This window comes from Urocitellus parryii, chromosome 1 (assembly GCF_045843805.1).
Source record: "Urocitellus parryii isolate mUroPar1 chromosome 1, mUroPar1.hap1, whole genome shotgun sequence".
Classification (NCBI taxonomy): Eukaryota; Metazoa; Chordata; class Mammalia; order Rodentia; family Sciuridae; genus Urocitellus; species Urocitellus parryii.
In genome coordinates this window covers 255,382,234-255,397,398 of record NC_135531.1, presented here as the reverse complement: position 1 = coordinate 255,397,398, position 15,165 = coordinate 255,382,234, and the positions used below count along the sequence as shown (strand labels likewise).

The 15,165-nt window shown below is 39.5% G+C and overlaps 1 protein-coding gene across 1 annotated transcript in view; it reads left to right on the top strand.

Moving 5' to 3' along the window:
• The window catches only part of Dytn (dystrotelin), a 64,431-nt gene that overhangs the window by 18,705 nt on the left and 30,561 nt on the right, over window positions 1-15,165 (top strand). The window contains exons 5-8 of the mRNA XM_026394610.2: window positions 535-635; window positions 7,771-7,841; window positions 8,059-8,223; window positions 10,086-10,197. Of these exons, the coding sequence (XP_026250395.2) occupies window positions 535-635; window positions 7,771-7,841; window positions 8,059-8,223; window positions 10,086-10,197 (449 nt within the window). The remainder of the gene's footprint in view (window positions 1-534; window positions 636-7,770; window positions 7,842-8,058; window positions 8,224-10,085; window positions 10,198-15,165) is intronic.

The window sequence follows — 15,165 nt, the reverse complement described above, 5'->3', positions numbered from 1 at the left end:
TGAAATACCATGACACTACCATCTTTGCAAATCCCCAATGCATTATCTTTTCCACCCACTCTTATATCCCTTGTAACAATGACTCTTTTTCTTCAGCATGTTCTCAGCATGACTGACTTGTTTTGATTTAAGAAAAATGTTTAAGAGTGGGAGAAATTGGGATTTTTTTTAATGATCAATACTTTCTAATTATGCATTGCTTGTTAGCCTTTGATGCTTGGTAGGGATTATTCAGACACCACCGATTATTGTTCTCTAAAGACTGAGATCATCTTCACTTTGCCACTTACCAACCTCATGATCTTCATCATAGAAAGGCTGAACTGTCAAGGGGTTGAAATGTGAATGGGTTTTCATTAGTTCTCCAATAATCTAGACTGGGAAGCCCTCAAAAGAGCAAGCAAATAATCAAGAATATAACTCTGCCTTCCTTTCTCTCCACACTCACAAAAAAATCTTAGATCAAAGCACACACTCTTCAAGAATACAAGTATTCAACTTAAAGATTTATTCCCTGCCCCTTTACCTATCCAGCTCTATTTCAGCTGTATGCAGAAAATAACAAGGGAGATCATGATTCTGGGGCACGCATGACTCGAAAGATTTTGAGAAGTCTATTAAGAGATTTACAGCAGGTAAGCCCCTAATATTTAATTCTAACTTTGTTTCAGTTATGTTGGCCACATGTATTATCAAAGAAACTGTTTTTTACTGTGTCAGTGCTATCTTTATATAGCTTTCCATGCAAACTTGCCCCCTATTATTTGAGTATGATCCCATTAACTTGAATCTGATCTATGGCAATGGCATCCTAACTGGTTTCTCAAGCTTAAGCCTCCCCCTTCTCTATCTCTTCCTCTGAACTGAGTCAGTGGCCTTTCCAAAATATAAGTGTCACCTGGGTTAGTCAGCTTTTCATTACAGTAATAAGATACTTGAGATAACCAACTTTAAAAAACAGGAAAGGTTTATTTTGACTCACAGTTTTCAAAGTTTCAGTCCATGGTCAGTTGGCCCCTGGCTTTTTGGCTATGGTAAGGCAGCATATCATGGCAGATATACGTGTTATAGGGATCTGTTCACCTCATGGTGGCCAGAAAACATATATAGAGAGAGGAAGAGACCAGGGTCCTATAGCTACCCTCAAGGACATAAAACCTCCCACTAGGTCCCACCTCTCAAGTCTTCCAACACCTCTAACAGCACCAGCTGGGAACTAAGCTTTTAACTCATGGGCCTTTGGAGAACACAGAAGAACCATAGCACACCCTCATACCTAGAAGGCCTCACTGCCCACTCATGTCCATTGGATAAAGGATAACTCCTTAGCCTCACAAGCAAAGCTTTTGTGATTTGACCCAATCCTCCTCTTTTTGAAAATAGGTGAAATTATGATTTCCATACAAATATAAAGGAAACATGCAAAAAATCTATTTTATTTATTAATTAAAAGAAGGCACCTTTAAAATGTCACAAGTAGTTGAAAGGGGGCAGGGTAAGCCAAGAACAAACTGCAAGATTAGGAATATTAAATTGAATTTGCAGATGGATACAACACTGATTTGGGGCAGGGGGGATTGTCTTTCAACCTGGACAGAATTTATTTACAGGTCCACAGACAAGAATTGGCATTAGTTTTCTGTAAGTTAACTTCAGTCTCTACAGAGTTATAAAATTCCAAGTCAAAGAGTGATACATCATCTCTGTAGGTTCAGATAAGCACCACTGAAGAGATAACCAGTGGTCCCTCTTATTCCAAAGTGTTTGATTTTTCTTTGGGCTCCTTCCACTCCTTTAACTTCTGCACATCAAAATCCTTATTGTCCCTGACACGCGCACCTTCTCCAAGCTTGACTTCTGCACTTTCATCCCCTGGAGCTCCATCGCCTGTACTACCACTTAACAAGCTGTTCATCTTTCAAGATCATCAAATAGTAGTCACCTCCTCACTCAGACTTTAACTCCCTATGCAGAACTTTATTATAGCACTTGGCAAATGTTATAGGAATCTTTCCCACCAGACTCAAGGGCCTTGTTTCTCAAGGAAACAAATTATATGTAATTCATGCCCACATCCCCAGTCCCTAGAACAAAAAAGCCTTCAACAAATGCTTAATGAATGTATAGGTAAAATGCAATACTGAATACCCAAATTACAATTTTCCATCCTTTCCAGTGTTTTAAGAAAGTGCAAATTTGATATTGTTTTTATCCCTATCGGGCAAAGGGATTTAAATTGCTTTAATAGGTTGTTTTCAGTGGTAAAATAATGTGAAATGAAATAACCAAGCAAGAACTTGGTTTACATATGGATTAAGCAAGTTCCAGATTGTCTTGTGTGTAAGTGGTCGTTGTCCTACTGCGCTTTAATTTATTTGAAGGATGTCTTCGTTCTAATTTCACATTCTGTAAAATCCTATAGTTTGTGTTCTGTCTTGTGAAGCCATGATACCTCTTTGATATTTTTTTCTCAATGGTCTGAACCAGATATTCTCAAGATCATTCAAATAGTAGTCATATCCAGACTCCATATAATCCTCATGATCATGATGGAGAGGTATGTGGGGTAGGCAGAAAGATTATCAAAATCACTAGGACAGGAGATATGGTTTGGAAAAGCCTACCCCAAGTAAAATTATCTTTGCTTTGATTTTTTTAAATTATTTTGGATGTTTGGGGAACTATTAAAGATTGAACCCAAAGTCTTGCACATGCTAGGCAAGCACTCTACCACTGAGCTATATCCCCTACCCTTTTTATTTATTTTGGGACAATCTCACTAAGTTATCCAGGCTGGCCTTGAACTTATGATCCTCCTATCTCAGTCTCCCAAGTAGCTGGAATCACCACACCCAACTTGACTTTTTCTTAATAACAATATTTTATGTTCATGTTGGTAACAATAATTAATATCTAATTTATTATGAAAATTCCAAAATTTGAGAAGTTCATATTTCTTAGTTTTTTAAATGCCAGATAAGAATTATATGTATGGGGATGTGGCTCAAGTGGTAGCGCACTCACCTGGCATGCGCGGGGCACTGGGTTCAATCCTCAGCACCATATAAAAATAAAATAAAGATGTTGTGTCCACCGAAAACTAAAAAATGAATATTAAAAATTCCCTCTCTCTCTTTAAAAAAAATCACATGTATTTATCATGTACAATATATTGCTTTGAATTATGTATCTATTGTGGAATAGTTAAATGTAGCTAATTAACAAATGCATTATCTCACATAGTTTTAACATTTGGGTGGTAATAACACTGAATATCCACTATCCTAGAACTTTTCAAGAATACAATATATGTCACTAATGATAGTCACCCACTCCCAATAGTAGATCTCTTGAATTTATTCTTCCTATCTTACAGTAGTTATATATCTTTTGACCAATATCTTCCCATTCTTTCTCCCCACTAATCATGCCACCCTCTGGTAAATGCCATTCTTCCCTCTACTTATATGTGATCAATTTCTATGGGCTCCACATATAAGTGAGATCATGCAGTATTTGTCTTTCTGTGCCTGACTTATTTCATTTACATAAATCACACCAGGTTTATCCAGGTTGTTGCAAACTACAGGATTTCCTTCTTTTAAAAGGCTAAATCACTGGGCTGGGGATGTGGCTCAAGTGCTAACAAGCTCTCCTGGCATGCATGGGGTGCTGGGTTCAATCCTCAGCACCACATAAAATAAAATAAAGATGTTGTGTCCATAGAAAACTGAAAAATAAATATTAAAAAATTCTCTCTCTCTTCTCTCTTAAAAAAAAAGACTAAATCATATTCCATTGTGTTTATGTAGCATACATTCCTTATCCACTCATACTTAGCTTGCTTCCATATCTTGGCATCAATGGTGCTACCCTAGTATGAGACTGAAGGCTTCTAGAAACTTCCTAGAGAATCACTGGCAAAGTCTGCTTTGGAAGAGCGAAGGAGCACTGATATCCTGATATCCTCTGGCAATTGAGAACGAGAATAGAGCTTGCATTTACTGCTGCTGCTGCTCCCTTGTTCTTCCAACTTTTATTCCATCCAAGCCACCATCCTATTGGACGGTGCTGCCCACACTTAGGGTCTTCACTTCAGTTCACTATTCCATATGCCAGTCATTCCTAGACACACTCTCATTGACATAATCTTCAGCATCTCTTTATCCAATCAAGGTGACAATTCAAATTAACCATTACAGGGAATATAGGCTCCCATTCACACCAAGATGGGTCTGAAAGCTTAGCCCACAGATATCAGCTTGAAGTCAGGGACCCTAGGGGTATGCCTAGTGCTAGGTTTTACTGCATTGGGGTCCAGTGCAAATTACTACACTTACCTCCTCTTTCTCCCAAGAATGGTACCTCTCAGCCCTGTTCTGCCTTGGGTTGGGAGAGAGGTTACAGGTAATATAAAACTACTCATATTCACATTTTTTTCAATAGATCTTTTATTGTGATGATGATATAACCAGGCACTATAACCTCTTCTCTGCTTTCCATAGCTCTTCAGAAGGTATTTATATGCATGGATAGTCATTCAAATTGATGTCTGGGTAGGAGGAAAATTATTGAAGACTCCTATTTCACCATCACGCTCCACTTTCCTCTTCCTTCCTCCCAAATGTTCATATTTCCTAAATAAAGTGATGATTTTTAAAATTATATATAGTTAAAATATTAGGTATAGATCTTTCAAGGTTTTATGCCGGTTGCAACATCAAATAGTTACTGCTACCAGGTTGTTTTTGCTCTCTCAGACATGTGTTAGGGAGCCATCATAGGAAATGCTCTTTTCCAACAACCCCACATCCCAGAATTCAAGCAGGTGGGGAGCCATGGAGGGCAGGATAATCTCTTTATCCATTTATGCAATCAGACTGGTTTAGAAAGTGAGTGTGATGAAAGGAGATGGCTAGGGGCAATTTTCCTTCTCCTTTAGAGATACTTGTGTCTTCCTCCTGACTACTACCAATGTTTCCAGGCTAGCACCAGGTCCAGAGGGGCCTAAAAACTCTGTCTTTGTTCCAAATATAACAGTTATGGTTTGGGGAGTAGGTGTGCCCCCAAAAGCTCATGTGTGAGACAATGCAGGCAAGTTTGGAGGTGGAATAACTGGGTTTTGAGCGTCTTCACCTAACCAGTGCATTACTTCTCTGATAGGAATTAACTAGATAGTAACTGTAGGCAGATTGGGTGTGATTGCAGGAGGTGGATCCCTGGGGGGTCTGTTTTGGGGATACATAAGTTTTGTTCTCTCTGTCTCTTTGCTTCCTGGTGCCCCAACTCCAGCCACTTTCCTCCACCACACCCTTCTCCCGTGAAGTTCTGCCTTGCCTCAGGCCCCACAGGATCGAGCTGCCTGTCATTGAACCAAGACCTCGGAAACTGTGGGCACCAAATACATTTTTCCTCCTTAAAATTGTTTTTTTCAGAAATTTTGATCACAATGGCAAAAAAAAGCTGACTGAAACAGTAACTCATTTCAAAGATTTGTTGAAACGGCAGCTGGTACAGCGACTCCCTTCTCCCCCCACACCCCCACCTCATTCATTAGAATGTTCCTGAGAAAGAGCTATTAGGAAGGTGGATATTTGCATAGCAAATTATCATTCCATTGACTTGGCATTATGGACACAAAGATGGATTTCCACAGAAAATTCCAGACTCCACTATGTGATTCAAATCCTCCTGAAGAATCCTAATTATCTTTTCAAGTACCATTCTATTTGTGCCAGCATGTCATCTAACCACATTTAGTTCTTCCATAGAACACCTGCAAGATATTAGTCAAATGGGCAATTAATACACAAAATCTTTGTGCACACCCTTAAAGGCAAAAACATAGGTGGAAACCCACGACAGAAGTGAATTTTCTTTTCACTAGTGTTAGGATCACAGAACTGGCAAGTAGATCTACTGTTATTCACCTCTCTTATGTTACAAATGAAAAGAAACTCTTGGCCAAAGCTCAAGGACACCAGAGGAGGGCCAGTGTCAATCAGCAACACAGTCTAAAGGAGTGGTCCAGTTAGTTCATTAGCACCCAGAAGCCAAAGATGAGTAATGAGTTATTTTTTTTTTTCAGACAAAGGCCAAATAACGTAGGGAGTAGTTACTTACATTTGACTAGTGACAGGGTTATTATCAATTTAAAGTATAAGCCATCTTGTCACTATTACGCAAATGTTTGTTGAATTCTGCCTGGCTAATTGTCAGCAAAGAGGTTCTAAATGCCACTTTCCTGATTAGAAGAATGTTTGTTCCAGTTGATGGACTCGGCAGGGGGGCATTTGAGATTACTTCTGAGCTTCAGGCAGTGCCTGCCACACCCCACACTGTAGAAGACATCGGATGAGAAAGTGGGACTATTTAGTCAGCTTTTCTCACACTGTTCCCAACCAGAACAACTGTAAAGGAGGAAAGTTTATTGGAGGGCTCACGGTTTCAGAGGTCTTAGTCCACAGAAGGCCAGCTCCATTCCTTGGGGCTCAAGGTGAAGCAGAACATGGTGGCAGAAGAGTGTGGCAGAGAGAAGTGGTGATGATTAGGAAGCCGAGAGAGTCTCCGCTCTTGAGATAACAAAATAAATACCCCATAGCCACTCCCAGAACCAACCACTTCCTCCAGCCACACCCCACCTGTCTCCAGTTACCACTCAGTTAATCCCAGCAAGGATTAATTTACTGATTAGGTTAAGGCTATCACTGGATCATTCCTGCTTTGAACCTTCTTGCATTGTCTCAAACATGAGGCTTTGGGGGATACCACACATCCATACCAAAAAACAAAGACCAAATGGGAATAAGTAGAGGTGACACGTAGATAAATCTGTGCACAGAGATAGTCACAAGAGGTTCTTAGTCCCTTAAACTCCTTGTTGTGACTGTGGTTATAATATGGATACCACAGTATGAAGGAGTATACATCAGTCTTTGGAATATCTATAAAGTCTGATGTTACAAAGCTTTTTGAAAACTCCTCAAAGTCTTATTGTCACTCAGACTTCTGAAGTGAGATCCCAATTCTGCACTCAACCACTGAGCTACATTTTCCCAGTCATTTTTATTATTTTTTTAAAAATTTTGAGACAGGGTCTAGCCAAATTACTTAGGGCCTTGCTAAGCCGCTAAGGATGGACTTGCACTTGCTATCCTTCTGCCTTAGCCTCTGAAGCCACTGGGATTGCAGGCATGTGCCACTGTGCCCGGCTAACTTGCTTCTTTGATCTTAAGCAAAATGTCAAATCTCAGTCATCCCTTTATTTTTAAAAATACTTAATTGACAAAGAAAAATCACACATATTCTAGATGTAAATTGGGTGTGGTGATGTGCACAGCTGTTCCAGCTACTCAGAGGCTGAGGTGGGAGGATGACTTAAGTCCAGGAGTTCAAGACCAGCCAGGCAACATAGTGAGACTCTGTCTTAAAGGAAAAAAACAAAACAAAACAAAACCAGAAGAACCACCAAACTCTTTGGGATCATAATAAGTGGAACAGAAGCCATCCCTTTATCAACCCGATTGCTAGACTTTCTTCTTTCACGTTTCCTCCTCCTCTTCTTCCCACTAGTTAACTCACTGTTTCAACTCAGACATTGCACAAAACCCACAAATTTATTTGGTTTGCTTGGATTGAGACAGTTCATCCCATCTCAGACACCCAGTACTTGTGAGTTGGTGGCTGTGAGATGGTCACTCAGGCCTGCTGTTTCAGGTGGCCACAGATGCCTGCATGCTCTCACAGCTGACACAATGTTGCCTCTTTCAGATCCCGACCCTTGTAGGGGAGAGTCACACTCTGTGTCCTGTGGAAAGTGCTGTCCGCAGCTGTTTCCAAGGGGTGAGTACCTTGGTGATGTCAGAGTCGGGCAGATGTACTTGAAGAATGTGCTCAATTTAAATTAGACTCCACGGGGCCCCCAGACAACCCTATTCGGGAGGTACATTTGCCTCCAGGTTTTTGTACGATATGCTTGTTGGGCAGAACTGACAGAAATCAAGCTGGAAAAGAATACAAAAAGCACAAAGTCATACCCACACATGTTCTTGTTTCCCACGTGTTGAGCCCAGGAATCCAGGAGGAGAAATTCTTATCTTGGATACAGTCTGAGCCTCTCATCCTCCTGTGGCTCCCAATCTGCCACCGTTTGTCAGCCACTGAAACGGTCACTCACCCTGTTCGGTGCAGTGTTTGCAGGACGATCCCAATCGTCGGACTGAGGTACAGTCATCATTGGTATTTCATGGATGGCCAGTCTCCAAATGGGTCCAGCACCAGAGCTGCTTCTCTCCAGATGCTTTCTGAGGTCATCCTTGCACATCTGGAATTCAGTTGACTCTTCCAGCTCAATAATTCCCTGCCTCAATCATCCCGGCTGAAAATTAATTTATTTCCTATAGTCAATGGAACATTAAATTCTTCCACTGTCTCACACTTCGATCAGTAAATATTCCCTTAAAGGGAAAAAAGGAATGTCTTTTAAAAAGACTTTGGAGCCATCCATAATCATAACAGTAGTTTACCTTTGTTCAGTGTTAAGCAAATGCTAAGATGAGCAGTTCACATGGGTCATTTCATTTAAAACATGTCTATGTGCCTTACAAAAATGGTATCAGAACATCCAATTTGCAGCAAAGTTGAAAAAAACTTGCTCAAGTTTTCATGTTAGCAAGTGGCTGAGGCTGGCTAGTCTGGATTCACAGTCCCTGCTTTGCATTCGTGGTGCTATGCTGCCACCCTGTGCAGAGAATGAGGTATGAGACAGAAGGGACGGTCTGCATTTGTGAGAGCAATTCAGGCCTTCCCTCCCCCTAGTGACAAAGGCTGATATGAAAGCTAAGAATTAGGGTGAGGTAGGACTGGAGTTCTGGGACACTCAGTTTAAAACAAGTCACAGCTGGGGAGTCCAGAAGGGGAGGGCCCAGAGGATTCAGAGCTTGGCTCTCTCTCACCTTGTTCCTGTATTTCCTGATCTTAACTAAACTAGGCCTTAAACGTGTTCCCTACATTTATTAAATAGACCTTCGGTACCCACTAAAAACCTGGATGTTAAGTTTTAATTTTGCTTAGAAAATGCATTGGGTTCACAGGTGATTTTAAGGACACAGTGAATTGTCACTCATCTTTGCAAATAACTGAACTTGTAACTTGAAAGTTGTGTTTTATATAGTAATAGAACTGCTACATGTCCCCTACTAGGCCAGGTACAGAGTTAACTTTGCAATAACAAGACACACCATTTTATATTGAATTTTTTTTTGTTCAAAACCAGGATACAAGACATAAATCACATATGGTTATTTCTATTTTACAGATGGCATGAATTGAGGCTCAAAAAGTTCAAGTGATTCTCTCAAGTCACCCCAAAAAACAGAAGACAAGAAGTTCCATATTTTCACTTTCAGAATACATCCTTACCTCTTAAGAATGAGATTAAGCTTCCACCTAGAAATGCTTCTGTTGAGCTCTCTTTACTCCTACATACACAAGGCAAAATAAAATAAAGGCTCGTGTCAAATGATGTCTGGGGCTTCTTTCAGCTCTAACTTTCTGAGTCTATTAAAAATTGTTCAGATCTATTATAATCCTAATCTTAAACTTGTGTTATTGGCTCTCAGAAAATGTAAGCAATAGCTTTGGGTTTAGAGAAATTAATAAAGCCATTTGAGGGTAGAAGCAGTCACAGATCTGAAGGTAGCAGGACAAGGGCAATGACTTGGCCTTCTAAAAGCCAGGGATTGTCCCTAATCTGTGTAGAGCTAGGGGTTTATTTTAAAAGGTTACAGCTCTTGGTACTCTACATATAAAAGGCATTTGACATTTGGGGGCAGTGGGAGAGAAGGGTAACTCAGACCTTTATATTACAGTTTGCTGGATAGAACCATATTAATATCATGCTTTTAAAATATTATGAAAAGATTCATTTGGTTAAATAATTTAATATCTCTACCAACTTTGAGAGAAATCTTAGGTTAACCGGATAGTGCAGACATCTCCTGTAAGTTTTCATTCTCCACCTGAATATTATTTCTTTGCTGTTCTAGTGGTATTGATATAAACTGCATTTTCATTTTAATTGGCAGATACCGCTGTCTGAAGTGTCTCAACTTTGACATCTGCCAGGTTTCTTTTTTATCTGGTCTTCATAGCAAGTTCCACCAGAAGTCACATCCTGTAATTGAACACTGTGTTCAGGTAATTTCTAATGCAAAATACTAAAGTATTCATTGATTAAGTTCTAATGAGCTATAGCCTTAAAAAAAATGCAGTGGTGCATGGCTGTGATCCCAGCAACTACCATGGCTGAGGCAGGAGCATCCATAGTTCAAGGCCAGCCTCAGAAACTTAGGGATCCCTAGCACCCCTCCCCCACAAAAAGGTCTTCCAACAAAAATCACAGATTCTGCTTCTACCATACATTATAATATTTAAGACTAAGGTTACACCCAACCTTAACTATCTCTTGATATAAATATGCTTTCTTCAGTATGGAGATTCCATGAAAATCTAGGAATGAAACCACCATTTGACCCAGCTATCCCTCTCCTCGGGACTATACCCAAGGGACTTTAAAACAGAATACTATCAATAGACTTAAAGACAAGAACCATATGATCATCTCGATAGATGCAGAAAAAGCATTTGACAAAGTACAGCATCCCTTTATGTTCAAAACACTAGAAAAACTAGGGATAACAGGAACTTACCTCAACATTGTAAAAGCTATATATGCTAAACCTCAGGCTAGCATCATCCTAAATGGAGAAAAACTGAAGGCATTCCCTCTAAAATCTGGAACAAGACAGGAATGCCCTCTATCACCACTTCTATTCAATTTAGTTCTTGAAGCACTAGCCAGAGCAATTAGACAGACAAAAGAAATTAAAGGCATAAAAATAGGAAAAGAAGAACTTAAATTATCGCTATTTGCGGATGACATGATAATATATTTAACAGACCCAAAAGGGTCTACAAAGAAACTGCTAGAGTTAATAAATGAATTCAGCAAAGTGGCAGGATATAAAATCAACACGCATAAATCAAAGGCATTCCTGTATATCAGCGACAAAACTTCTGAAATGGAAATGAGGAAAACCACTCCATTCACAATATCCTCAAAAAAAATAAAATACTTGGGAATCAACCTAACAAAAGAGGTGAAAGATTTATACAATGAAAACTACAGAACCCTAAAGAGAGAGATAGAAGAAGATCTTAGAAGATGGAAAAATGTACCCTGTTCATGGATAGGCAGAACTAACATCATCAAAATGGCGATATTACCCAAAGTTCTCTACAGGTTTAATTCGATGCCAATCAAAATCCCAATGGCATTTCTTGTAGAAATAGATAAAGCAATCATGAAATTCATATGGAAAAATAAAAGACCCAGAATAGCAAAAGCAATTCTAAGCAGGAAGTGTGAATCTGGAGGTATAGTGATACCAGAGTTCAAACTGTACTACAGAGCAATAGTAACAAAAACAGCATGGTACTGGTACCAAAACAGGCAGGTGGACCAATGGTACAGAATAGAGGACACAGAAACCAATCCACAAAATTACAACTTTCTTATATTTGATAAAGGGGCTAAAAGCATGCAATGGAGGAAGGATAGCATCTTCAACAAATGGTGCTGGGAAAACTGGAAATCCATATGCAACAAAATGAAACTGAATCCCTTTCTCTCACCATGCACAAAAGTTAACTCAAAATGGATCAAGGAGCTAGATATCAAATCAGAGACACGGCATCTGATAGAAGAAAAAGTTGGCTACGATCTACATACTGTGGGGTCGGGCTCCAAATTCCTTAATAGGACACCCATAGCCCAAGAGTTAATAACAAGAATAAATAAATGGGACTTACTTAAACTAAAAAGTTTTTTCTCAGCAAGAGAAACAATAAGAGAGGTAAATAGGGAGCCTACATCCTGGGAACAAATTGTTACCCCTCACACTTCAGATAGAGCCCTAATATCCAGAATGTACAAAGAACTCAAAAAAATAAATAATAAGATAACAAATAATCCAATCAACAAATGGACCTGAACAGACACTTCTCAGAGGAGGACATACAATCAATCAACAAGTACATGAAAAAATGCTCACCATCTCTAGCAGTCAGAGAAATGCAAATCAAAACCACCCTAAGATACCATCTCACTCCAGTAAGATTGGCAGCCATTAGGAAGTCAAACAACAACAAGTGCTGGCGAGGATGTGGGGAAAAGGGTATACTTGTACATTGCTGGTGGGACTGCAAATTGGTGTGGCCAATATGGAAAGCAGTATGGAGATTCCTGGGAAAGCTGGGAATGGATCCACCATTTGACCCAGCTATCTCCCTCCTCAGACTATTCCCTGAGAATCTTAAAAGAGCTTACTATAGGGATACTGCCACATTGATGATCATAGCGGCACAATTTACAATAGCTAGACTGTGGAACCAACCTAGATGCCCTTCAATAGGTGAATGGATAAAAAAAACGTGGCATCTATACACAATGGAGTACTAGGCAGCAATAAAAAATGACAAAATCATGGAATTTGCAGGGAAATGGATGGCATTAGAGCAGATTATGCTAAGCGAAGGTAGCCAATCCTTAAAAAACAAATGCCAAATGTCTTCTTTGATATAAAGAGAGCAACTAAGAACAGAACAGGGAGGAAGAGCATGAGGAAAAGATTAACATTAAAAAAAGATGAGTGGGGGGAGAGAAAGGGAGAGAGAAGGGAAAGCATATGGAAATGGTAGGAGACCCTCAATGTTACACAAAATTACATAGAAGAGGATGTGAGGGGAAAGGGGGGGGACAAGGGAGAAAATTGAACAACAGCAGATGAGGTAGAGAGGGATGATGGGAGGGGAGGGGGGATAGTAGGGGATAGGAAAGGTAGCAGAATACAACAGTCACTAATATGCCATTATGTAAAAATGTGAGTGTGTAACCGATATGATTCTGCAATTTGTATTGGGGTAAAAATGGGAGTTCATAACCCAATTGAGACAAATGTATGAAAGATGATATATCATGAGCTTTGTAATGTTTTGAACAACCAATAAAAATATATATATTAAAAAAAAACAAAACAGAATACTACAGGGACACAGCCACATCAATATTTATAGCAGCACCATTCACAATAGCTAAACTGTGAAACCAACATAGAAACCCTTCAGTAGATGAATGGATTTTTAAAAATGTGGCATATATACCCAATGGAATATTACTCGGCAAAAAAGAGAATAAAATCATGGCATTTGCAGGTAAATGGATGGTTTGGAGAAGATAATGCTAAGTGAAGTTAGCCAATCCCCCCCCCCCCAAACAAATGCCAAATGTTTTCTCTGATATAAGGAGGCTGACTCATAGTGGGGTAGGGAGGGAGAGCATGGGAGGAATAGATGAATTCTAGAGAGGAAAGAGGGGGGTGGGAGGGAAAGGGAGGAGGCAGGGGATTAGCAAGGATGGTGGAATGTGATGGACATCATTATCCAAAGTACATGTATGAAGACACGAATTGGGTGCCAACCTACTTTATATACAAACAGAGATATGAAAAATTGTGGTATATATGTGTAATAATATTGTAATGCAAAAAAACCAAAGTACATGTATAAAGACATGAATTGACATGAACATGCTTTATATACAAAGATATGAAAAATTGTGCTCTATTTGTGTAATAACAATTGTAATGCATTCCGATTCGTGTATTTAAAAAAATAAAATCAATTAAATAAAAATGCCTTCTTTAGATTGAAGGGTTTTTTTTAAGTACTGGGGATTAAACTCAGTGGCATTCTACCACTGAGTTATATCCCATCCCTTTTTATTTTTTTTATTTTGAGACAGACTCTCACTAAGTTGCTGAGGCTGGCCTTGAACTTGTGATCCTCCTGCCCTAAACTTTCAAGTCACTGGTATTTACAGGAATGTGCTGTCATGCCTTGTTACATCACAGATTTGGGGACAAGGAAAGGCCAAACAGAATCTAATCTGACCATTGATTCCCACACAGGATACTAGAAAAGTCTGTGAAAGTTAGAGGGGGGAAGCATTGGAAATTGGCATGGATGAAAAAAAAAAAAGCTCTGGTTTGGTAAAAATGATGCAACAAAAATTCAGGTTGTTGGTATACTTTTGGAGAAGTTTTGTTTTTGCATGCATTTTCCTGATTCCTAAAATTCAAGTATTTTTTTCTTTAAGGAAAAAGAATGAGATTATTATCTCAGTTTTGACTGTAAGAGCTGTATTTGAGGTTTTGTTTCTGTTTAAGACAGTCGATTATTAGTACCCAACAAGTAAATTTAGTTCTCAGAAAATAGAGAAATGGAACAGTGGATTTTGAGCCAAAAGCATTCTCACTTTCCCCAGAAAGAACGTTTTTCTTTTCACGATGAATTTGCCATGTACCAGTTTCTTCCCGCAGATGGCGCCACCGTCCCCGCCATGCCACTCTAGCGAAGAACGTTGGATTGATTTTGCTGAGGATAGCTCTCCCTTATTCTCGCTTTAACGTGAATAGTCAACAAAAGTCAAGGGCCCGCGTCTTGCTAAATATTTCCAGCGGGGCACTGCCTTGCTGAACTCTACGCCTTCTGTTCTGCAGGTCCAGCGGTCTCTGATCCCTGGGTCCACGCCCGAAGCCCAGGGTTAGACGATGCTACAGTGCCACCGTGTGGTCACTTTGTTACTGCACTTCAAATTTGAAGAGCCGAAGACCTTTTAATGCACCCTTTCCTTCCTTCTTTGTTAATTTTTAAATTTATTTTATTTACTTATTTTTTTTTGCAGAAATTCTTAAGGTGAGGTGGAGGAATGGACTTCAGGTGGTCCATGAAGCCACTGAAATTGTCCACAGGATTAAACCCATGAGTATTTTTCTGGAGATCAATTCATGAGTCATCATCCAATTCTCAAAGGAATCCGCAGCCCAAGATATTAGCAACCATAGACTTACTCCTCTTCCATTCCTTCTTCTAGCTTTGCATTTCCAACTTCCTGGGTTCCTCTAATGAAGAGGAGTTGTTGAGAGAGGTGGGGATGAACTATTTGGAGTCTCTATATAAACCCGCAATGTGTATGTTTATACAGAGAAGATAAGGAAATTCTATGGGTAAGGAAGTAAGATGATTTCCCCAAGGGCATAAAAGTAA